General features: G+C 45.3%; 1 protein-coding gene across 1 annotated transcript in view; it reads left to right on the forward strand.

Moving 5' to 3' along the window:
• col4a1 (collagen, type IV, alpha 1) overlaps nt 1-21,364 on the forward strand; it is a 35,772-nt gene extending 14,408 nt beyond the window's left edge. The window contains exons 2-52 of the mRNA XM_023826163.2: nt 703-759; nt 3,893-3,982; nt 4,598-4,642; nt 4,829-4,873; nt 5,176-5,238; nt 5,391-5,444; nt 6,064-6,090; nt 6,264-6,341; nt 6,598-6,660; nt 6,770-6,805; nt 6,909-6,947; nt 7,033-7,122; nt 7,235-7,270; nt 7,411-7,470; nt 7,568-7,603; nt 7,709-7,753; nt 8,042-8,074; nt 8,274-8,331; nt 9,530-9,565; nt 9,659-9,805; nt 10,062-10,139; nt 10,302-10,385; nt 10,504-10,574; nt 10,684-10,875; nt 10,977-11,145; nt 11,259-11,351; nt 11,544-11,648; nt 11,888-11,985; nt 12,162-12,312; nt 12,518-12,631; nt 12,733-12,900; nt 13,393-13,482; nt 13,664-13,816; nt 13,991-14,089; nt 14,200-14,289; nt 14,378-14,517; nt 15,114-15,240; nt 15,333-15,413; nt 15,594-15,692; nt 15,783-15,833; nt 16,632-16,817; nt 17,365-17,498; nt 17,852-17,924; nt 18,070-18,141; nt 18,245-18,373; nt 18,509-18,607; nt 18,690-18,902; nt 18,995-19,172; nt 19,251-19,365; nt 19,517-19,689; nt 19,775-21,364. Of these exons, the coding sequence (XP_023681931.2) occupies nt 703-759; nt 3,893-3,982; nt 4,598-4,642; nt 4,829-4,873; nt 5,176-5,238; nt 5,391-5,444; nt 6,064-6,090; nt 6,264-6,341; nt 6,598-6,660; nt 6,770-6,805; nt 6,909-6,947; nt 7,033-7,122; nt 7,235-7,270; nt 7,411-7,470; nt 7,568-7,603; nt 7,709-7,753; nt 8,042-8,074; nt 8,274-8,331; nt 9,530-9,565; nt 9,659-9,805; nt 10,062-10,139; nt 10,302-10,385; nt 10,504-10,574; nt 10,684-10,875; nt 10,977-11,145; nt 11,259-11,351; nt 11,544-11,648; nt 11,888-11,985; nt 12,162-12,312; nt 12,518-12,631; nt 12,733-12,900; nt 13,393-13,482; nt 13,664-13,816; nt 13,991-14,089; nt 14,200-14,289; nt 14,378-14,517; nt 15,114-15,240; nt 15,333-15,413; nt 15,594-15,692; nt 15,783-15,833; nt 16,632-16,817; nt 17,365-17,498; nt 17,852-17,924; nt 18,070-18,141; nt 18,245-18,373; nt 18,509-18,607; nt 18,690-18,902; nt 18,995-19,172; nt 19,251-19,365; nt 19,517-19,689; nt 19,775-19,856 (4,845 nt within the window). The 3' untranslated portion in view covers nt 19,857-21,364. The remainder of the gene's footprint in view (nt 1-702; nt 760-3,892; nt 3,983-4,597; nt 4,643-4,828; nt 4,874-5,175; nt 5,239-5,390; nt 5,445-6,063; nt 6,091-6,263; nt 6,342-6,597; nt 6,661-6,769; nt 6,806-6,908; nt 6,948-7,032; nt 7,123-7,234; nt 7,271-7,410; nt 7,471-7,567; nt 7,604-7,708; nt 7,754-8,041; nt 8,075-8,273; nt 8,332-9,529; nt 9,566-9,658; nt 9,806-10,061; nt 10,140-10,301; nt 10,386-10,503; nt 10,575-10,683; nt 10,876-10,976; nt 11,146-11,258; nt 11,352-11,543; nt 11,649-11,887; nt 11,986-12,161; nt 12,313-12,517; nt 12,632-12,732; nt 12,901-13,392; nt 13,483-13,663; nt 13,817-13,990; nt 14,090-14,199; nt 14,290-14,377; nt 14,518-15,113; nt 15,241-15,332; nt 15,414-15,593; nt 15,693-15,782; nt 15,834-16,631; nt 16,818-17,364; nt 17,499-17,851; nt 17,925-18,069; nt 18,142-18,244; nt 18,374-18,508; nt 18,608-18,689; nt 18,903-18,994; nt 19,173-19,250; nt 19,366-19,516; nt 19,690-19,774) is intronic.
• The last annotated feature ends 3,529 nt before the right edge of the window (nt 21,365-24,893 follow it).

Here is a 24,893-nt window from a genome sequence, read left to right on the forward strand (position 1 = left end):
TCATCCACACCCCACCGTGACCCCACTGCACTTGCTCCATTTACAGCAGAGCCACATATTACACATATTCATGGAGACCCATGTGGGCAGTGACACTGCATAGATCCTTGTTAACCTGTAGTCCACACAGTATGGTACATTTGGCTGATATGGTTTAAAAAATGTTTTGAATCCATAGTGCCTGTGTAAGAGACACATCCGGTTGCTGTTGATCGATGGTTGACTGTGCGCTGATCTCTGAAGACCTATATATTTATGTGTGTTTTTACTGTAAGACAGCTAAACAAAACATTTTCTAATCATTCGTACAACAAAACATTTACCATGTATTTTGTTTAATTATATATTCTTTGTCACTGATCAATTAATCATAATAATTTTGAAATTCTTTTTATTATGCCAGATTTTTTTTTTTGCTGCTCTTTGGGGTCCAAAGTTTCACTTTTCATATTAAATGTTTAACTTGAGCGATTAACCGAGTGGCATTCCTATTAAAGAATATTCAAATTGTAACTTAGCAACACTTGCTGCACCTAAATTATATTTTGCTAACAGCAAGAATCAAAACTCAGCACCAAAACCACCGATCCCCTTGTGTGGCTCTTTATGCCCCCTGGTGGCCATGATGAGAATCTACAATGCAGCTGTTTGGCCCGCGTGCATTTGGATGACGCTTCTGTGCTGTGTGTCCTGTCTCCCCAGGGCTGCTTGGAATCATCATGCGGCAAGTGTGACTGCAGCGGCGTGAAGGGATCAAAGGTAAACATGCAAACCTTCACCTTGCATTCAAAGTGGAGCAGAGCTATTCCTCCAGAATCCTGCGACTTCACAGCTAAGATTTATCTCATGCACCTGTTTCTCTTCTCTTGAGCTTTAAATGACATCTAAAGTGAAATATTATATGTAAAGCTCAAACGCTGAAAGGCAAAAAACTTGGATCTTATTTTGTTTTTTCTTAACAAACAGCAGGTGCAAAGTTCTGTCTGACACAAAACTCAAGGCTGTGGATTGGGGCTTATTTGTTTCCATTTTGATCACGCAGTAGCCATCATTGTGAAATCAGGCTGGAGTAAAATGTAACTGTGCTCTGAATGAGTATCACTTTGAACAGACGTCGGCAGAGGGAGTCGTCTCCGTCTGTCCCTTCCCTCATTGGGTGATGTGTCTTGCTCTGTCAGTTCTGTCCGTAGCTGTGGACATAGCTCTCGCTTTTGCCTGGATATTGGGAGGGACATTGCTGAGCCTCAGTGGGAAAATCAGCAGAACACAGCTGGGCTGCAATGATTGAAACTGAACAGATGCATGTGTGTCTGTGTGTGTGTGTGTGGTCAAATATGTATTATATTATGGGGGCCAACTGTTATTTTACAAACCTGTTATTTTGAGCTTATGGTGACATTTTTTTCTGACCCTAGAAAGAGAAACTCAATTTTATAAAAATCTGTGACTGCAATCAAAAACTAAAAATGCAAAAACTCTTGTATTTTGTTTGCTTTCTTGTGGTTAAGGTTAGGGCTGGATAGGGGTTAGGGTCATCATGTTGGGATTAGAATTTTCCCCATAGAAATTTAGAATTTAGTGATCAGTGGTCATGAATGGAGAGTCCCCACAAAGATACACATACCTAATCTATGTTTGTGTGTGTGTGATTCAATGGTTGATTACAGTATATGTGTGCCTATGAATATGTGTTGCTGTGTGTGTGTGTGAGAGAGAGAGAGAGACAATCACTGGTTAATTATATGTGTGCCTGTGACTATGTTTCGCTGTGTGTGTTCAGAAGCCACTGCATCCTGTGCTGCTTCCTGCAGTTGAAATGCTCCCCCGTTACCCCATGGAAATGCGATGATGTCAGTTCCTGCCATCCACACGTGGCGCGATACCCTTGGCATGCAGCCCGGTTCCCATAAGATGGCTTAGTCTGTGCTCCAAAGCATCATGCTCTTACTCCTCTTCCTCCTCAGTCTGTGAGAGCCAAGTTTTGGAGAATGGGAAAGTCTTTAAAAATTGGCTTCATACGCTGTGCTGCCAAAGAAAACATCCGTAGGATTCGGATATTAGGACACAGAGTGACCTAAAAGAATTTTGGTGGCAATGAATTTGAAAACAACGCGCACATAAAACAGCATAACTGTGAATTGTGAGTATTTACTTACACTAAAATGAGCAAACAGCTCGAAGCCCATGTGAAGCCCTAGACAAGCTTCACCCCCCCCCCCCCCCCCATTGACTTTACCTCCCAATTTCTCATAGGGAAGTCAGTGCCCCCCCCAGAAGGTGCTGCTGTGGGCAGCCACCTATGCAGGGTTGCCAACTCTCACACATCTGGCGTGACACTCATGCTTTTAGACTCTCACGCTTATACACGAAATCTTACGGCAAATCTATGCTATTCCATAATAAACCTAAAATTAGCTGCATCACAAGCATTTGTGTAGTTTGCAAACCCTGCAGAATATTCACAAAGTAATAAAACTCTTACACACGCGTAAATGTGTGTGCAGAATTGTCTCAAATTGAAAATCTCACACCAGCCAGCTGACCAAAGTTGGTAGCCCTGCCTATGTTGCCCGAGTTGACCGGCACTGTTTGCAGATCATTGGGTCAAAGTAGAGGTCTACACGGGACAGACCCCCTGCCCGTGCCTGCGAGGTTCTGTCCCACTCCTTCCTGCTCCCCAAAAAATGCATTTCGTTTGACTATGCTTATTTTCCGGTTAACAATAAATACAAACTTTTAGCCTCAACAAACAGGCTACATTTAACGTTTAACAGTTAAAACAAGCTACGTATTTCACATTATAGTAGGAGTATCATACACATACACTCTCAGAAAAAAAGGTAAAAATGTGTTCCTTTGTCACTGGGGCTGTAACCTTGGACTTCCTTTTTTCTCAGAGTGTAGGAGTATTTAACCTGCAACAATGTTTGCTATAACACATCGTAGATCTGCACAAACCAACATTTTTGTGGTGTTTCATTTTTAGTGCAACTATTACATTTGATTTGCTAGCACTTGCTGTGCATATCACTGTAGTCTGGTCTTTCGAAACCGAACTCATGTGGAGTTTTAGATCAAGCCTTGAAATGCCAGTCTTGTGCCATGATAGCACATAGTTACATTTATCGTAAAGGCCAAAGGCAAGTGGATCTCTTTGTGGTTGCACACAATGAAACAATGTAACGTTGCGAAAATGCGCTATACAAATAAAAATGAATTGAACTGAACTGAAAAAGGACTGCTAAATGTCTTATATCCCTTTACTTAATTTGACATGAAGTAGTTAAAGATATTCGTGCCGTCGTTAGCCGCGCTCACGAGAGTGACGAGGAACTTTCAAAACGCTAATGTCCTCCCCAAAGTTCTCCTATAGGCGGGCAGTGTAAAAGCCGCATTAGTCATATAACCTATTTATCTTTTATTCGGTTAAACTTCGTGTAAGATAACTTTGTATTCCGTCACGAAACATGAATAACAGTTTGATAAAATAGGCTAACAAAAACATATTTGGGGAATATTTACTTGTTTTAATTATTTTTGTGGGATCCCGCGAGTCATTTATATTCTCCCGCAGACATATCGGTCACTTCCCGCCCACTCCTGAATTCCAAAACGGAAATTTGTCCCGTGCTGCGCACTATTGCAGACTTCCAGGTCAAAGGAATATTTCAACACATTGGTAACAGAGGGAGCTACATCCCCACCTAGTGGCAGACAAGAGCATTCACCGATATGCCATCCTGGTAAAAAGTATGTATCAGGTTATAAGTCAATAGAAGTTTGAACCCAGAGTCCTCCTACTATAGAGCCAAAGACCCAGCTACCAACTCAGACTACTGTACAGATCGCTCACCTTCTCACCATGTAACCATGCCTGTGTATTTCCTTTCAGGGCGAGCAAGGACTGCCCGGCATGCAGGGCGTCATGGGCTTCCCAGGAAGGGTGGGGCCAGAGGGCCACCCAGGGCCAATGGGACCAAAGGTCAGTGACTGGGGAGGGCCCCTATACCCTTCAGCCTGTGTAGGAAATGGTCTGGGGGCTGTTCTGTCATATAGGTTGTTGTGTCATGTTGCAGTGAGAGACCACCAGAGAGCGATCACAGAAAGTCTTGGGACGGTTACTTAATTCAGTAAAAATATTGGAAATTTATTGGTTTTATAACAAAAATCATATATATTTATGAGAGAGAACACACGCATGCATTGAAATCAGAGAGGACACTCCCACGCTGACGTTAGAGAGGACTCCCATGCTGACATCAGAGAGGCAACCAGTAGTTTTAAGTAAAACATTTAATTAAAGTAGTAATTAATTGGAACCCAAATGATAGTTTTAAAAGAGCTGTTCTGAGTTTAAAAGTTAATTGACAAGCACACACACACACACACACATACACACACACACTGACGTCGGAGAGGACGCACAGTTGCACTCATGTCAGAGTGGACACTTACGTTAATGTCAGAGAGGACTCAGTCATAGGGATGCCTGTTATGCTGACACTAACACTATAAATATCCTATGTGATGTGCACATGTCATGTTAACACTCTGAATGTTACACTTACGCTCATCAGTGTTTATCCTCTTTCTACAGGGAGACGGAGGAGTGCCCGGTGCTCCAGGACATGAAGGAATACGGGTAATTTCTATACACATACAATTTCCCTTACATTTCTGATCTGGACTTGCTGGGATTACCTGACTATACTAAGGTTGGGAGTGAATGCGTAAGAATGCTTGTACTGTTCAGTGACACCGATACAACGTGGGATGCTTGTGTCTGTTAGGGACAATGATCAACGACAGGTTTTATTATGTCCGGTAGGGTCCTCCTGGTGTTGCAGGCTACCCAGGAAACCCAGGCTTTCCGGTAAGTCATGAACCAATGGGCCTGTTTTGGGGAACATGCCTTGAAATGATCTGCGAAGCATGGAGACACTTAATGATCTTCAGCTTCCATCTCCATTTAATCTGACTTTGTCAGCATAGCTTGTTGTTTTGACAGTGTGGCATATTTTAAATGGATCGTTGTTTAAGATGGGTCAGTTTCCACGGCAAATTGTGCTTTTTCAGATACAAATTAATTTAGTGGAACAGAAGCAGGATGTCAGTGGAGCCTCTGTACTGAGAGGATCATTCAGCTGTAGATAACACCTCTGTTGTGCTTCACAGGGTATCCCAGGTCAGGATGGTCCTCCAGGCCAACGTGGAATTCCAGGGTGCAATGGGACGAAGGTATTCATGACTGATTAACTGAAGCCTATTGCTAAAATTTAAGATGGTCTCCTTAGGAAGTCACCCATCTGGCCGGATCTTCCTGCCGCTGTAACTTTCTGCTTGGTGAAAGATTCCTGACATTTCTCACCCATCAAACTCCTTTGTTGCAGGGAGAGCGAGGCTTTGATGGAACCCCTGGCTTCCCTGGTGCGCAGGGTCCACCTGTACGTATGTGGGCGGGGTCTCCCTGTACGTATGTGGGCGGGGTCTCCCTGTACGTATGTGGGCGGGGTCTCCCTGTACATATGTGGGCGGGGTCTTCCTGTACGTATGTGGGCGGGGTCTCCCTGTACATATGTGGGCGGGGTCTTCCTGTACGTATGTGGGCGGGGTCTCCCTGTACATATGTGGGCGGGGTCTCCCTGTACATATGTGGGCGGGGTCTTCCTGTACGTATGTGGGCGGGGTCTCCCTGTACGTATGTGGGCGTGGTCTCCCTGTATGTATGTGGGCGGGGTCTTCCTGTACGTATGTGTGACTGTTACATCAAAGCTTCATGATAGGGAGTCACAGCCTCCACAATGTCAAATATAAAACGTCATTTAAGGCTGTTACATGTCGGAGGGGCATGGATGTCCCGGCAGATTCAGAGAGCCCAGCACTTGACAGGAGCCCTTCGATACATTAAATTACATGTAAAACTGGGTGGGGGGGCAGAGTGACATTTTGTCAGAATGTCTAGGTACAGTATGCCCCTGGTTGTACGTAACTAACACTACAGAATGTAAGCAATGATATTCTTTCTTTACATGATGGTTTAATGTTGCAAAACATCTTTTTTAGGGTACTCCTGGAATTCCAGGCATGAAGGTGAGAAATGTCTCAGAACTACTGATCCTGAGTTTACTTCAGATATGGGTTTCACCTGGCCTGGTTCTCATTTTTTACTTACTTCTTAAGAGGCATCTGGTATTTAACATTCTGTGCTATATACGCCCTGCTGTCCACTGTGTGTGTTATGAGCTGTGTCATTGCGCCCACAGGGGGAGCCCGGTGGTTTGACTTCGACTTACATCCCATCAAAGGGCGAGAAGGGGAGTCCCGGACACCCAGGTTTCAGAGTATGTATATCAGTACTTGCATTCCATTTTTCACCATAAATAACTCTTAAGTCTGTGAGGTCACATGCTCATTTCTGTTAGATCTGATACTCCTCAGTGATATTCCACTGAAATAATTCTCAGCAATATGCCAAAGAGGTATTCCCCTGATGTAATTAGATGTACTGTAAGAACCATGGAACAACCAAAATGGCATCCTATATCTCTTATGCATGTAAACATCAGGTGAATGATCTGTGGGTTTTTCTTTATCCAGGGATCTCCTGGCCAGCCAGGAATCTCTGGTCCAATTGGACCACCGGGACCAATGGGAATGGGAGTAAGTGATAAAAGTAGCCTGTTTGCATAATACCAGCTATTTGGTTGTGGTAACTGTCCTTCATTGTGGACACAAACACAGCAAAACAAACATTGTTTTTTTCTTATAGGGGGACCCTGGTTCACCTGGTCAAAAAGGAGAGAAGGTACGTTGGTGCCATAGGTGCGGCTGACTGATGTTCTTCATACCATAATTCAGTACATTCTGCCAGCTTCCCGTCCACAGCGTTCTGTGTGCTTTTCCTGCAGGGGAACATGGTGAATTTCGTTGGCGAAAAAGGAGAGAAGGTAGGGCAGATGACTCCTGGAAGGGCAGAAGCTCTGCCATCGATACACTTAGGTCCCTCGCTCACTGCACGTCCCATTCTGACAGGGAACTCAAGGACTCAGAGGTCCTCCAGGCCCACCAGGAGAGTTTCCGGAGAGAGAAGGTCCTCCAACCACATACATTAATGGACCCAAGGTATGGAGGCAGTCAAACTGCTGTCGTTTGAGGCTTTTTTGGGATTGGTTATGCATTAGTGCTACAAATGAGCCATGTAACAGGATAACACAGCACTGGTTCTGTACTACAGGGTGACTCTGGTGAGAAAGGAGACAAAGGAGAAAAAGTAAGTAGAAAACTGAAGGAGCTTGACTGTAAAGGCCAGTCTGTGAGGCGACTCGGTCGATTCGACGATCCCAGGCGGAAATCCAGATTCTCCTTGGATACAGATGAAAAGCAGCATTAACGAGGCTCTTCCTGCCGCAGGGATTTTGTGTGCCGTACCTGCATGGGTTGAAAGGGGAACCAGGTCCGCAAGGGCCCAGGGTAAGTGATGGTGGCTGCCTGGGATGGCAGCGGAAGCCAATGTGCCGGTATTGGTGTCCAGAATGATACGTTCAATGTGCCGCCTCTTTAATTTCAGGGTAAACCAGGCAAGGATGGAGAGAATGGAATCAACGTAAGTGGGATTTATAACCTCCAGTAAAACACATCCAACCGTCATGTCATTTGGTTTGTGCCACGATACAGAACCTGAGCATATCGCTGTCTGCGTTTCCAACAGGGGGAGGCAGGTTATCCTGGTGATCCAGGGCGCCCCGGACTGGCGGTAAAACAGCCGCTTATTCTTCTGTGTGGCGGGGGGGTTGTGAGCTACTGTATGAAAAGACGCAGTTAAATTTACGGAAACTGATTCGCGTAATTTCAGATTTTTCCATGTATATGTTGACAGGCCTTTAAAAGAATTATAGGTACATTTTTCGTGCTGTAAAAGCAACTACGATTGTGATTAGTTCATAATGAAGTCCATACTTGCTGATGATTTTAACACTGTTTCAGTTGCCTGGACCTTTGTTCAAAGTCAGACTTGTTACTAATGTTATTCATTTGTTTCTAGGGCCAAAAAGGAGAGAAGGGTCTTCCTGGAAATGTGAGTTGTCTGAACTCCATCTCATGCTTCTTTTGTGTTTCCATGAACTACCTTCTCTTAGCTGTAATATATAGGAAGCAAGCCAAACGAAGGTGTTTATTTTGTCAGGCCAAGTTACCCAGAATGCTGCAAAAGCGCTGACCCCATCTTTGTCATAATACTTGGTGATCATGTGACTAACTGGGAGTTGGTTTGACAGGGCAATGCTCCTGGTCCTCCTGGACAGCGTGGTCCACCGGGCATGAAGGGAGAAAGAGGTACATCGCCGCAGTTTTCAGAGTGGCACAGGGGTCACGGATACAGTGTTAAAGCATTCTGTGGATTTCAGCTCGACAGCACACAACCCACAGTTTACGGCTAGCAAGCTAAATTAAAGTCAGAGAACTGAAGTACACGTCATGGGCATATTCAAGGATGATAATCCCAAGATTCATCGGGCCCGAATTGTCAATGAGTGCTTTGGGGAGCAGGAGGAATCATTTTCACACATGATTTGGCCACTACAGAGTAATAATAATAATAATAATAATAATAATAAGTTACATTTACATAGCGCCTTTCACAATCCCAAAGTTGCTTTACAGGAGGGAAAAAATCTGTATTCAGTAAAGGAGGAAGAGACAGTAGGAAAATGTTCAGATATGAAGGAAGAGAAGGAAGAGCAGTCACGGGGAGATTGTGGGAGAGAGTTCCATAGTTTAGGGACCATGGTGATGAAGGTGCGTGGAACAGTGAGGAGATTATTATTAGAGGATCTGAGAGAGTGAGAGGGTGAGTAGGGAGCCAAGAGTTCCCTGAGGTAGCGAGGAGTGAGGTCATGCAGAGCTTTAAAAGTGAGAAGCACTATTTTGAATTTGATACGGTAACCAGTGTAGCTGAGAGAAGATGGGTGTGATGTGAGCGGAGCATTTGGTGACTGAGGACTCAAGCTGCTGAGTTCTCAATATACTGAAGCTTTTGTATATTTTGCTGGGAGGACAATGAAAAGGGAGCTGCAGTAGGATGAAGGTGAAAGAATGAGATTTTGGAGAGGGATTTTATGTGAAGATCTAAGTTGAATGAAGAGTCAAATAGTGCACCAAGATTTCTGGACTTTACGGGGTGGTTCAATTCACCTATGATCCACACAAGATCCACAACAAGAGATGAATGCAAATCTGGATGAAAAACAAATGTTGCATAAGCACATGGAAATAATGCATGTGCACCATTATCAAAGCCATAGGTGGTCCGACGAAATATTAGTGTGGCCAGGCATTGTAAATAACATGCTACGCTGTTCCAAAACAGCTTCTGTTTCCATCCATGTCATGTCTGGATACTGGTGTGTGGACTCCATGTTAAGTCGTCCAGCTATAAATACCATGCTTAGAAGATCCTTCCTGCTATTGATTGTCTAAATTCACATTGTAGAGACTTGGGTAGGATTTAATGCTACCTACTTTTATCTCGCAGGTCCTCCTGGTAGCCACGGAGATATTGGTCCACCAGGTGAGTGGCCCGTCTTTTCATGTGAACTTAATGCATTACTTGCCTGTCGACCGTTTCCAAGGCCTCACCCTAGTGCTGACTACCCCTTCACAGGCAGATACGTGTCAGGTCCACCAGGTTCTCCTGGGTTCCCAGGGGAGATGGGTCAGAAGGGGGACAAGGGTGCGGATGGCTTGCCGCTAAAAGGACAGGCTGGCCGACAGGGGCTCCCGGGACCCCCAGGTCCCCCCGGGCTTGTAGGTGAGTGTTTTCTGTGGGCAGTATGATGTAGAAAGTCAGCCAAGGAGTTTCTTGGGCAGTGAGGTTACCCTTCACAAAACACATTTACTCAAATAGTAGTTGTAATTATGAATGAAATGCATGCAAAATTTTGTACAAAAATTCAAGTTAAAAACATACCAGGAGTTGTAAGTCTCTTCTATGAATTAGTTTTTTTTATTGTTACATGTCTCTCTGCATCCTGTCCTATGACATTACTCTCTGGCTGTTTGAATAGGTGTAGATTGCGATATTAAACATGGACCCCCCGGCCCCCCCGGCCCTCCTGGTCTTCAAGGAGAGATAGGACAGAAAGGTGAGAAAGTTAAAGAAAAACACTCAACATGGAAACATTTAATTCAAATTCTGCTTGAAGGAGAGACTGGCTTCTTTCAGCAATTGAACATGTGGCCTCCAGCCCAGCTTCCACTAAACTGAGAACTGGTACCTTTAATGGGTTTTTTTCCTGTTCTCTCAGGGGACCAAGGAGATGTTTGTGTGAATTGCCAGGCCATTGCATTTCCTGGTCTTCCGGGGCCTCAGGGGCCTCCAGGACATCAAGGTAACACCTAGTGTGTGATTTCCATCAATCCATGATCAAACCGGACTCTCCATTCTATGTCTATTGGTCCACAGCAGATAATCAGGTCACTATACTGTACTTCTTGTTTCGATGACAGGTTTCCCTGGGCCAGCGGGTCCCAAAGGAGAGGGTGGTGAACCTGGACCACGTGGTCCTTCAGGGAATCCTGTAAGTAGGAATGTCCTATGCTTCAACTGCCAGCCATCTGCCATCACATACATATGACAGCCTTTCACCCTAAACTTCAGTCACTTGATTCACCTTCCTTTTTCCTTAGGGTTTGCATGGCCCCAGAGGCCTGATGGGTGCTCCGGGTGCCCAAGGAGCACCAGGTGACTACTTAGTGGCACCAGGACTGAAAGGCGACAAGGGCTACCCAGGCCTTAAAGGCGTTAGAGGATCTCCAGGCTACAACGGACATCCGGGGAAAGACGGCTTGCCAGGGTTGCCAGGAGAAAAGGGAGAACCGGTGAATACTCACTTCCATGCAATACTGTTAACTAGCACCAGCCATTATTTTAACCCTATGAATAGTTTAGTCCCTAGAATAACTGGTGCTCACCCTTCCAGGCAACCATGGGCATGAAAGGAGATCGAGGCAAAGACGGGGACGTGGGTCTGATTGGGCCCCGCGGAGAGAGAGGCCCCCCAGGCCAGTCGGCATTTGGCTATCCTGGCAAGCCTGGAGAGAAGGGGAGTCGTGGGGAAGCAGGTAGACCTGGAGCGGCAGGGCGGGAAGGTAAGTGTACTGGTTGGTACAGTGCATGGATTGTCTTTACGGCAAGCAGTAAAAGTGGTATTTCAGCTTTTTTCAGCTTTTCAAGTGCCAGGTAACTTGTTTTCTATCGTTAGGCCTGAAAGGTGAAGCTGGAATAGGGATTAGTCTGCCTGGTCCGCAAGGTGCACCTGGGTCCTCGGGGCCGATGGGAAGACCTGGGATCCCCGGTAAGTGCTGAAGGTGCCTTACGAACACCTTATGAACTGTGAATGGTAAGGAGCAACGCATTTAGTGAAGGACTGATTCTTTGCATCTAGACATGAGTGTAAAACCATACTCTCACCTGTGCTACTGACAGGCTTGTCTCTGGCACTAAGAAGAATGACGACGACTCTGGTATACTTGTCTTTTTCTTCCAGGCAGTCAAGGAGAACAGGGCACCCCTGGCTTTCCCGGTGTGAAAGGACTGAAAGGTGACATCGGGCTGCAAGGCATTGGCCAGCCTGGTCTGCCTGGGCCAAAAGGTGAGCATTTTGAAGATTCTCACCCAGTTCATGTGTCATTAACTCTATATTGCAATATGTTAGGGTGTGTGATTCCTTCCTCTCTGGGATAGGCTCAGGACTCCCGTAACCATGCGTAGGTCATGTGATATAGAAAATGAATGAATGAATGGATGGATGGATGGATGAATGATAGATAAATGGATGGATGGAAGGGTGATACATGGATGGATGAATGAATGAATCTCTTTATTACTTAGGGTATTCGGGGGTCCCGGGTGCACCAGGGGTACCTGGAGAAGCAGGTCAACACGGAAAGGATGGAAATACTGGATATTCTGGTGTCCCTGGCCAAAAGGTATGTACACAGAAGCTGAAACTTATAACTGCGTAGAATATAAATGTGTGCATGCTTGAGAAATCATTACCTAAGTTTCACAGCCTAGAGGTTGTTTCTTGTCCGATGTAATCAGTGAACGTGTGGACAAGGGTGTATCCTAGTCATGGGGATGAGGAATGTTGACTGTGTTCCAGGGAGAACCAGGCCGGGGCCTTCCGGGGCCTAAGGGCCTCATGGGTCCCCAGGGAACAATAGGTTTTCCAGGTGATAAGGGCAGAGTGGGGCCACCTGGCATCCCAGGGAAAGAAGGGGTGACTGGCCCTCCGGGACTTCAGGGTATTACAGGTAGGATATGCTCTCTGGGAGACGTTATTTTCTTTTTAGCAGAAGATAAATTCTGCATCATTTGTTTGAGTACATAGTAAAGTGAAGAATCTCCAATATGCTCATACAAATCACAGCTTCAGTGATGCTTTAGTACATTTTAGCATGATTAAGTGGTTCTGCGCAGCTGAGAACTGCCTCGAATGTCAACCCCTTTTCTACTCAGGTGACGTTGGACCACCTGGGCAGCCTGGATTTGAGGGCCCTACTGGACCTCCAGGGCCAGGTGACCCAGGACTTCCAGGACCGCATGGGCCGCCTGGTTATCCCGGAAACACTGGTGAGCTCATCTTATGGAGCTCATCTGATCTCATAGTACAGTGACTGGGTTTCTAATCTCACAGTTGAGTCATTTGCTCTCGTTCAAATCTATGCTCACAGGACCACCTGGTGTGAAAGGAAACAAAGGCGACCCTGGTGGGCCTGGCTTAGATATGCCTGGACCAAGGGGAGAGAAAGGTGATCAAGGGTTCCCTGGACACCAAGGACAAAAGGGGTCATTAGGTCAACTAGGTCCTCCTGGCAGAGATGGATTCCCTGGGCTACAGGGTAAGCTCACAGAATTTGGAAATACATGGGCAAGCTAACATTCCCACTGCCTATGATTCAGATCCCCAGTCCCGGCTATTTTTTGTGTGACAGGGAGTACCTTTGGGTTATTTTGGTTTGGGTAGCAATTTTCATCTAACCCCTTCGCCGACACTGACTATAAACTGGTTAGGAACATCCACCTGATGACTAACCTACAACTGATAAGTAAGGTTCACAGAAAATGTATTTCCACCTTATTTAGATAACTCAAAATCAAAGAGCAGTAATTAAAAGCACTAGTCAGGGGCAATTCTCAGATTTGACCCTTGGGAGGGAGCTCAGCCTCCTCAAGAAATATGGAACCCCCCCCCCCACCCACATGGTACCCTACAATTAAATTTGGGTATGAAATGTATATAAAAATATGGGTCATAAGAAAAGAGGATCAAAAAACATCAGTGCCAATACTTCTTTGTATGTGATATCCTTGGTTCTATGCCTTATTCACAGGTATTAAGGGAGATAGGGGAGGTATCGGATTACCTGGAACTCCTGGATATCATGGTCCTTCTGGCAATCCTGGTGCCCCTGGGCAACGAGGTAATGGTCCATAAAGAGCCGTAAAGAACGGATTTTCTGTACAGCTTCAGGGTGCAAAGTATGCATACTCCAGTCAGTCATAAGATGCAAGTTTTAAAGAGGAGAGTGCTATCTGTAGAACGTTATGATCGGTCTGCCGTCATGGCAACGGGAAGGTGTGATCAGTCTGCCTCTGCACCAGGTGACCCTGGTTTGCCTGGGCTGCGGGGCGTCTTTGGAGAACATGGACCTAAAGGAGAAAGAGGAGATGCAGGCCTACGGGGGCCTCCTGGAAACATGACTGACATAGATATGAACAGCATGAAGGGCGACAAGGGCGATGCTGGGCCACAAGGTATGGCTGAAGGACAGACTTTTCACTGGTGCTGTATATGTCTGTGTACGTCTAAGAAAGGAGAGCAACGGTATGCGGGAAGAAGCATTCCAGTGTAGTTGTACTCGTATTTGTGCAAATGCTAAATAAAGAATTGTTTTATTTATTTATTTTCAAATGTGCCATTTATAACAGGGACCCCAGGGTATGCCGGAGATAAAGGTTATCTCGGAGAACCAGGGAAGCCTGGAATGCCTGGAAAGGAAGGAATGCCTGGATCACCTGGTCAGCCAGGTAAATCACCTCTGTGTGGTATTTCTCCAAGAAGTTCCAAGCTGTGGTGTTTCTCTGTTTGTAGTGTAGATTAAGAGGTGAGAAAATGTAGCTCGTGGCTTTGTTTGCAGGTGACAAAGGTGAACGCGGTGAACCTGGAGAGCCGGGAAGAACGGGACATCCTGGACAGAAAGGGCACTCTGGAGATATGGGACTACCAGGTACGGCATCGGCTTGGTGCTCACAGGCTGGCCGGAGGATGGCGGCGTAACTATGGGGAACTCAACGTCTCCTGCTTTCCCCATCCAGGATCAGATGGACCAAAGGGGGATAAAGGACTGGTCGGGTCCCCGGGGCACCCTGGCTTTCCGGGCACCTCTGGGCATAAGGGGCAAAAAGGAGATGCTGGCTTACCAGGAATTGGGATGCCAGGACCCCCAGGAGAGAAGGTGGGAGGATCCTTCCCTTAAGACTACAGCACCACCTGACCTATTTACAGTGTCACTTTGGCTACGTTCACACTACCAGGCTGAAGTGACTCAAATCCACTTCTTTGCCTCAATGTGACTCAGATCTGCTTCTCCTCAGGGTTGTGTGAACACACAAATCCGATCTTTTCAATTTAGATTTGAGTCACTTTCATACATGGTCCTAGATATATATCCGGATTCGTGGCCATGTGACATAAATGTGAGCGGTCAGATCGTAATTCATGTCTTTGTTTTCTCTATGCGCACGTGCTGAGCGTTTTATTGTCGTTGGTAAGGCAGATGACTCGTGCAAAAACTTATCAATGTGCACATGTGAACCGATTTGGAGGACAGATGTGTTCACATTACAGTGAGATGCAGGTTACTTGTATTTATGAATGTGAACCAAGAATCAAGATAGGCAAAAAATCGGAATTGGCCAATGATGTTTGTAATGTGAACATAGAGTTTTTGTGCAAATCTCATGTGTGTGTTTGTATGTGAATGTGTTGGTAGGGAGTTATGGTATGAAGCTATTATTCTCTGAAGATGCTGTGATTTTGTTGGCCCCTCAGGGAGAGAAAGGCTTTACTGGTTCGATTGGATTTACGGGGGAGAAAGGCCAGAAAGGCAGGATGGGTGAACATGGAATGCCAGGCCATCCAGGAACAAAGGGAGACAAGGGCTACGATGGCCCCCAAGGTGAGCTGTCCGTCCTCCCCACAGTGCATCACGGGGTTCTGACAGACCTGAAAACAGTGAACAGTGAAAGCCAGCATGTGTCTTTCTCACAGGAACTCCTGGACAGCCAGGTGAGAAGGGCGTCCTCGGCCTGCCCGGCCTACCAGGCGATCCAGGTTCACAAGGCCGACCAGGTGAGCCTTAAGAAGTGTGAGGTCCTTTAGGGGTGTGGCAGTGCAAGATCAGTCCCCGGCGAACAGTCATGGCTAATACATTTTGGAAATCATAAATATTTAGCACTAATAAGAAAAACCCAGATAAAAGATGACAGTTAAGAAATTTTGCATTTCTGATATCATTTCTGATATCTTCAGGTGAAGCAGGTCGGCAGGGCCCACCGGGGTCACATGGAGAGAAAGGCCTGCCTGGACAGGATGGGATCCCAGGATCCACTGGGGAGCGGGGAGATTCAGGTGAACAAATAAGCCTGTAGACAAGGTACCAGAGGGTGGGAGCAGTTTCTGAAGCCCTGACCCTCATTCCCCCCCCCCTCTCCATTCCAGGTTTACCCGGCAGAGGTTTTCCTGGTCCACCTGGACAAGCTGGTTTTAAAGGTAAGCCTTGAGAGATATCTCTCTCGTGGGTATTTGCAATTCACAGGGTTCCTCAAACTGTGTCCATGCATAAGGCTCTTTGTTACCATTTAACGGTACAGTTATGAAGAAAATTTGGTAACACTTCACGTCAAGCAGTCATCATAATACACTATAGATACCTTCGTAATGCAATATAATGGTCAGTATATTTGCACTGGATAATGAAGGTATTTATAGTGCATTATAGATGAGAGCTTCATAGAGCATTCATACTGCATAATAAACATGTTTATAATGTGTTATGCCTTTTTAAAAATAGTTATAGCAGGTTTATAGTACTTTATGAATGCATTATAATGCATTATGAAGGTATATACAGTATCATGAATAATACGTGAGTGCTTTAAGTAAAGTATTGCCGAAACTACGAAACCCTTTGGAATAATCCATATTTCTATGTGAGTGGCTCTTAAAATGTGATCTGTTCTTCATCTAAGTCTTTATATACATACATCACAACACCACAACATTTAACACTGCAAAATCGTTATCAAACAAATGGTTCAAATTAAGCTCTTGGTGGAAGAAGTATGTGAAACTCTGGCATAATAACCTCTTGAAAACAGTGCAATTAGAGTTCGGTGTTCCAGTGAATTTAGATGTACATCTAAAATTCTATCTAATGGGGCCGAGGGTAAGTAAAAAAATAAGACGCAAAATGTAATGATTTGCTGCTTTCTGTGAATGAGTCTGTTCTTGTCCGCCTTTCTTATGTACATATATCATCTAATGCTGACCCAAGGTGCCTGTCTGCAGGTGATAAAGGCAGCGATGGTCTCCCAGGCATTCCTGGAATACCTGGTGTCCCAGGGGCTAAAGGAGACAAGGGCCGGCCAGGGGACCAGGGCCAGCAGGGGCAGTCGGGACTGCAGGGATTGCCGGGACCCTCCATGGAAGGAGCCAAAGGGGATAGGGGCCTCCCCGGAGGTCTGGGGTGGCCAGGTAGGACCATAAGTTATCAATCTTTAGATACAAAAGAAACACACATAGTTCTTTTGAACAGATATTGTAATGAACAGACTTGGAGGACCCAGGTGCAGAGAGGACCGAGATTTAATCCAAAAACTCAAAACGAACTCAAAAACTAGCTGGGTCATAATCATGTAATCGAAGGTGCAATCAGAGGCAAAGGGAAAATCCAGATACAAAAGCGTAGCTTCGGGCAAAGGTTCGTCAACAAAGTCGCAAACACATCCAGGAAGTGGCACAGGCAAGAATCAGTAAACCAGGAGGAGGTGGTTCGGCCCAAGGTGGACATATCTGAGGCTGGTAGGATTCGGACCTGACAGTTATTTGATTAGCTGATTAGTTGATCATTTCTCCATAGTCAAACACAAAGTATTTTTAAAAGGGAATAAGGTCATTAGACACTAGTTTCTTCTTCTAGTTGCTGTTGGTAACTTCTCAACTTGAACGATTTACTCAGACGAAGATATTTTGCTTTGATGAATAATGGGATGGAGTGCTTGACAAGAAACTATTTTTGAAGGCGATATTGGAGCCCCTGGGCCAATTGGAGTTCCTGGAAATATCGGGGCCAGAGGAGATAAAGGAGACGAGGGCTTCCAAGGGAATCCAGGCTCCAAAGGATTCAAGGGTGACCGAGGATCTCCTGGCTATCCTGTAAGTTGTGTGCTCTTGCCTGTCACTCACATACACTCAACCAGCACGTTGATCTGTTTCTCTAGCAATAGTATTGGTAGTGTTGTGAAACCCCTACCCCGTTATTGATGTTATATGTTGCACCACAGCCCTGGGGGCAATGCTATTTCGTGGCACTGTGTACCTGTATACAGGTGGCATGACAATAAAGCTAACTTACCCTGACTTGTCTTGACTTGACTTGGCTTGTCTTAACTTGGCTTAGCTTATCTTGACTTGACTTGACTTGTCTTGATTAGAAACCCTGCAAAATTTCCACTTTGGACATCACTGCAATTAGAACATGCTGTTTATGAGGTGTGAATGTGTCACAGGGAGGCTATGGCCTGCCAGGCATCAATGGACAGAAGGGGGAGAAGGGGCTGCAGGGATCGCCGGGATTCCCAGGTATGAGAGCATAGTGAAGCGTAGCGTGTCAGTGGCCTCATACACACCCACAATGCTGTATTATGACGTACAGTGACAGAAGTACAGTGTCCTGCATCCAGGCTGCACTGTTCTCTGTGTTACATGAGCTGCTTGTGTTGTCCAGGACTGAAAGGGGATAAGGGCTTCTTGGGAACCAAAGGAGTACAAGGAGACAGCGGCTACCCTGGAGTTAAGGGTAGGTATCTCAGTTCCCCTAGTACATGCAAGTTATCCACTAACCTACAAGACAGGTCAAACCCCCATGCTTGTGGGCTTTAGAAAATGTGTCTTGTTTGCAGGTAACGAGGGCCCACCAGGGCCACCTGGCCCCCAAACCTTTATAAAAGGGGACGTCGGCCTCCCAGGTCCTCCAGGGCCACAGGGGCCTCAAGGGTTCCTGGGAAATCCTGGGATGAAGGGGTACCAAGGTAGATTCACACATCTTTGTACCTCCTATTAATGCTGTGATAACTACTTTGAATTAAGAGGTAAATTGACGACTCCCCAACTGCTATGCTGACATCATTAAGCTATCTTATCTTTTTTAAACTAATCACCCCCAGGTATGACAGGACAGATGGGTATCAAAGGAGAAGAAGGCCAACCAGGGTATGATGGCAGATCAGGGGTCAAGGGTGAACCAGGTCCCATTGGGCCTTCCGGTAAGTGAGTCCTCATGGTGAATCTTTCTGAGTAGATGGCTCCATGTTTGGTCCATGGTAACCCTCTAATGTCACGCTGCAGGTCCTCGAGGATTCCCAGGCCCTCCGGGACCAGACGGCGTGCCTGGGCCAGCTGGGCTTCCGGGACCTGCTTCCAAGGAACATGGGTTCTTGGTGACACGGCACAGTCAAACGGTGGAATTGCCCTTGTGTCCACATGGCACCACACTCATGTATGAGGGCTACTCTCTCCTGTATGTCCAAGGCAATGAACGTTCCCATGGACAGGACCTGGGTAAGAGAACTGGGGGAGATCTGGTGTCATACAGTGACGGATACACAGAGACTTCACCTGGTCTGAGATGTGCTTCCCATCGCCTCCTACAGGAACATCTGGGAGTTGCCTGAGGAAGTTCAGCCCCATGCCTTTTCTCTTCTGCAACATCAACAATGTCTGCAACTTTGCTTCGAGAAATGATTACTCCTACTGGCTGACGTCACCTGAGCCAATGCCCATGAGTATGGCTCCTATTACTGGGGAGAACATCAAGCCTTTCATCAGCAGGTCAGTATGTACAATGTGCTTGAATGTCGCTGTTTATGTTGCTACGTTTGATTTTCACTTAACTGTATCTCCTAACAGGTGTGCTGTCTGTGAGGTCCCTGCTATGGTGATCGCAGTGCATAGCCAGTCTGTCCGTATCCCATCATGCCCTGCGGGCTGGGACTCCCTCTGGATTGGCTACTCCTTCGTCATGGTGAGAGTGCTGAGAATCTGGCCATCATTAGTCTGACATTTGCTAGCTAACGGACATAACAAGGGGCGCTGCATGTAAATGCTCATCGAGTCTCAGCATAATGTTGAGTTTATAATGAAAACATTAAAATGAAGATATTTGCTCCATGTAGCACACAAGTGCAGGAGCTGAGGGATCTGGCCAAGCCTTAGCCTCTCCCGGATCCTGCCTGGAAGAGTTCCGCAGCGCGCCTTTCATCGAGTGCCATGGCCGTGGCACCTGCAACTACTACGCCAACTCCTATAGCTTCTGGCTGGCCACCATTGAAGACAACGAGATGTTTAGGTAAGCTTTTGTCACGCTTTACCCCTTACGCTCTCAGGGGGCGGCAGTGAGTGCATCCTGAAGGAAATTTCCTGTTTTGTTCCAGGAAACCTGAACCTGCGACACTGAAAGCAGGAAGTCTACGGACCCATGTCAGCAGATGCCAGGTCTGCATGAAGAGGACATAACGCAGTTGTTGCTCTGACTGAGGTTTAACAAACAATGGTGCTACTTGATGAAGTGAAGGACAGGTCTATTTGGGGAATAGGTGCTGCCCCCCCCCCAAGTTACATGCCAAAATTATAGCGCAGCGAACAGAATAGCAAGCTGCCAGTCCTCCTGGTACCTAGCTCACCAAGGATGGCTGAGAGACCCCACCGAAAGCTTTCTTCATTCAATGGCACTTTGTTTATTACTGCACTGATAATATCCTATGTAAACAGGTGTCCATTTACGGTTGCGTGTGTGTCAGGTGCTACCCAATATCCTATTTACCTTACAACGCATTCTTGTACTTCTGTTGGTCCATCGCTACATTTCTTTCCTTTTTACAGATGATATCTAACTCCAATAAGTTCTAGACCTTTTATTTAAAGATGTACTAATGTTATGGAAGGGGTTGGTACAGGATACACTTTGTTGTAAATATATTGACTAAACACAGCAAATACAATTCAGACAACCATATCAATTTATAACACTTTTTTTTTTATTTATGAGGGATAAAACATGTAAAATGGATACAATAAGCCAAAGGATAAATAAAGAATATGGCTAATATAAGTGAGTTATTCCACTGTGAGGTATAACATAATTTAGGCACATAAGTTATAACATAAAGGATCATGTATAGCACAGGCAGTGAGGTCACGACCTTCCTGTGCTTGTCTATTCTCCAAAAAGCAGCCCCTCCATCCCAATAGCAAGAGTTGTCAACTGCAGACACAGCCAGTGAAGAACCTGATGTTCTCGGGTAAACTTTTTGTGTAGAAATTTTCATGGGACGTAACTGATCAACAAACATACTTCCTCTGGGCACTGAATCCCCGTGTTTACGTATCATATCCTTCATGGTTTTCTAGGTTGAATGCACATACGCTTAATAAACCACGCAAACACAGAGGTGGACACACACACACACATACACACACATCATTCCTGCACTGAAGTACTTGATCATTAAACTCATTTCCTTCAGTTTTCCTCAGTGTATAAATCCTATGTTATGTGGCTATTCTGAGTTTGGCAGGTGTTAGTTAGATAGTTTATTGATTAATTTCAGAAATTTTTACCGGAGAGTAGTTGGTATAAATTTGAACAAAGGATGCTGATACACTTAAGGGGGAGGGCAAGTATCCACCTGGTTGCAGTGTCCCAGAGGACCTTCCATATTTTAACACAGTCACAGCTCTGGAGATACACTGTTTGCTGCTTAAGTTGCTTGCAGTGTCCAATACAGTGACAAAAGTGCCAGTGAACTGACCTCAGGTGCGGTGTGTTCCCACTGGATTTACCACAATCTCTGACACATGAACATGGCCAATCATTTAGGTGATTTTTTTAAATGGGGGAGAACTAGCTTTATTTTCAGGTCTTTTACTCATATTAACATGTAAAGCTGGAGAGCCAGCTTGTATTTCCACCTCCAAAATCTGTATTGTATAAATCATACAATAAAATAATTTTTATAAAATTACTCCTATGTTGTTTATCCGTGGCATGTGAATACGGCTGGACATAAATCATGCTGCCTGCATTGCACAGTACTGCCACAAGAGGGCGCACACATCACATTATAACAGTTCTGCTCACAGGCTCCATGGATCTCTACAGGCCTTGGCAGCTCCACACCATTAGAAAAAAAGAGTACAACCCTGCTATAATTGTACCCCAAGGTACAAACAACACTAATGAACGCCGAACGGTACATAAATGTTCAGAGTTCATTTCTGTACCTTAAAAGGTATGTTTACCTGCAGCTAGGGTACAAATGGCAGACCCTTGAAGGTACAGCCCCAGTGACAAGTATTTGTACCATAAAAGGTACATATTGATAGTTTTTTTCTAACAGGGTACAGAAACAACTATAACTCTGTTTACTCTTAATACTATTAGCTACACTAACAACAATAAGAACAATAAATAACAAAACAGAATCAAACTTCCCGCCATACAATTTATTCCAAGCAAAGGGGTATAGATAACAAAAGGTAAATTTTATTGATCTGAGGGAGAAGTTCTTGGAGCCTAGGGGTGTTTCTCAATATGTGTATTTGACTGTACTTCTGTTCTTGTGTACCCGATTTACCCGTGAAGACCAGTTCCAAAAACAGAGGTGGACATTTCAGGTCCAGCAAGTAAAAATCCAGACCAAGATTTTGTTTCGATCAACCAGTTGAGTACTCTGTGTCTGTGACTCTTTATACTCAACTGGTTGGTTCAAACAAAAACCTGATTTGGATTTTTACTTTCTGGACCTGAAATGTGGACCTCTGTCAAATATTAAGAACACAAGTACAGAGGACGGTAAAAATCCCCGGATGTAATTCCTGCTCCACCCCAAATGTCAAGGATACATTGGTTGCAAACGAGACCAATCCCATGATTCATTGCAGCCGCTGTTCATTCTTGGGAGGCAGGTTAGTAGGACCGGTCTTGCCAAGACCACATTTACACTCTCCGCGTTCTTGGTATTGAGAAATACCACTAGGTCAGGCTGACGTCCCTGGATCTGAATAAAGCAACACCAAAATGGACGCAGAGTGTCCAGGAAGTGACAGTAAGCATGCATTATCCTGTGGGCAAACCCCCATGCCCAAGACCTCCCTCCTGAGCTCATGGCCACGTGCCAGGAGCTAGCGGGTAGCTAGGCTGGTGCAGCATTACCGTTTTACATAACACCCCATGCCACATGCTCTGCGCCAGGCCTGATATTTTGGGGAAGAGAGACGACATCAGCACACACCCCTCCATTGCCCTGCAGTCACTATCTAATTAATAACAGCAGGGCGTTTCGTGACAGAGGTGAGATTATGGGAGAATGGTGAGGGTCGTAACAGGGGGGTGAAATCTTACAGGAGAAACTGTATTTCGCCTTTCCATTTCATCTCTTGGATTTTCCATATTTGTTGCTCCTCTGTTAGCGCTGAAATTCCGGCTTAGGTGTTACAGCCTCGCTGGCCTCGACACAGTAATGATTTCCACAGCAAATGCTGAGTGCAGCAGAGCCTTCCAGTTATTAAGATGGTACTAATATATTCCACAGACAGGGTTCCTTGGGGTGAAGTAGCATCTTTTATCGCCTGGATACTTTATCAAAACATTTGGGAACTGATACTCAAAGAGACTGATTTGAGTTACAGTTGAGTTACAGTGACATTCCATTGTCTCTGGCTTTTGTTACAGTGACATTCCATTGTCTCTGGCTTTTGTGTATGTCACATGTGACAAGTCATTCCTGCCTGTCCCTAAAGAGACCCTATATCAGTGTTCAATATTAGTGTTCAACTCTAATTTGATCACCCTACCTATGCACTGGATGCCTTTATTACTCCAGCCAGAAGTAAATTATGCAGCCAATTGCCCGACATAAGCAGAACTCACAAATTCGATCATGTTCTATAAAGTGTACGTCCCCAACATTTAGAGCTCTGGAAAAACTTAAGAGTCTACAGCAAATGTTTTAGTTCAGCTCATTTCTCAGTTTATGGTTATGCTGCTGTGCAAAATAAACATTTTCTTGTGAACTCCAGCCTGGCTTGTCTCTGTTTCTCATTAATGAAGGGCTTCTTCCTTGCTTTATGGGTCTTCAGTCCTGCTTCTACAGCTTAATACGAACTGCAGTGCACTTCACACCTGCATTTAATGATTCCCATTCCTTTCGAAGGTCACTTGATGTCATCCTCCGATTCATGAGGCACTGCTTGGATAAGTTGACGGTCACCTCTGGCATTAGGAAGTCGCTTCCGCCCCTTTACCTGCCTGCTTTTCTGTCATTCCCAGGGTCTCCTGCTTCACCTCATTCATATGCCTCTGAGCCTGGAAACAACCTGCCGCTCAAAGTAGCCTTCTACCAGCAGAACCAAGATTAAGCCAGGATTTAACAATGCTGATATTTAAAAAAAAAAAAAATTCCATAGCTGTGGGCAAAAGGTCCACGGGGGTTTCGAAGTGTAAGGCACCGTTAGCTCAGTGTCTCCTGAGCATACCTGCCAACACTCCTGATTTCCCTGGGATTTTCGACTTCACCCCCTGCTGTCCTTCTGAATAAACTCCCGGTAAACTGTCTGCCCCCGCTCTTATCGGGAACCCCCCCACCCCCACACACCTTAGCAAAATCTCCCTATTTTTCACAATGTAATGTTGGCAAGTAATCTGCGGAGAAATCATTTAGGAACGATGTTTACTGAGGGTTTTTTTTGCCACTCACAGCTCTGACCAGAGCATTAATAAGCTTGGCCTACTTCCTGGCAGTTAAGACAGCCTCCCTTGTTTACAAACAGTGCTGGGAAGCCATTTTGAAGGTCACTGAACTCCCTGGTCATATGACTGAGGATCAAGTTTCCACTCCAATCGTCCAATCAGGACATTCCAAAATATTGTCAAATGAAAGTCTTTTCCCTAATGTTTCTGGTGGAGGGAAGAAGGTAGGAAGAGTCAGACTGAGTTTAGGAACAAAAATGTCTGTATGTTAAGAAATTGACGTGTTTATGTCAGTGGCGATTACAGGAAACTGCAGGAATTATCTCAGGCAAATGAAGAAGAGTAAATTATGGTTGACATAATTCCAAACTTGGTCTAACTTATGGCTAGATTGACTGTTTATAACAGGTCAGGCAAACACAGTGATTTTAAGCTTGCCGTTAGCTATGATAGGATGTAATGTCCAGAATCTAACAGTATCCTTTAAGCAGCATTTGAGGCGAAACCTTAAATAGTGAAAGATCTTCCTCAGGTCTGCTCATAGCTCTAGGTCTTTGGAGGCCTTGCCAGGATGAACATTTCTGGTTGTCTCCTGTGCACAAAGCAGTAAATATGCAAATTTTAAAAGAAGAAGACATTAGACATGAGGGGTTATCCTCAAGGGTGCCATGCCGAGAGACTCAGATATAAAAGGCTGTACGAAGTAATTGACGATACATCTGTCAGCCTCACATCTCAGAAGTCAGATGGATGTGGCTAAATTCTGAAGTGACCCCTTTAGAGAGGAGATATGTAAATGTCCA

This window comes from Paramormyrops kingsleyae, chromosome 1, assembly GCF_048594095.1.
Source record: "Paramormyrops kingsleyae isolate MSU_618 chromosome 1, PKINGS_0.4, whole genome shotgun sequence".
Lineage (NCBI taxonomy): Eukaryota > Metazoa > Chordata > Actinopteri > Osteoglossiformes > Mormyridae > Paramormyrops > Paramormyrops kingsleyae.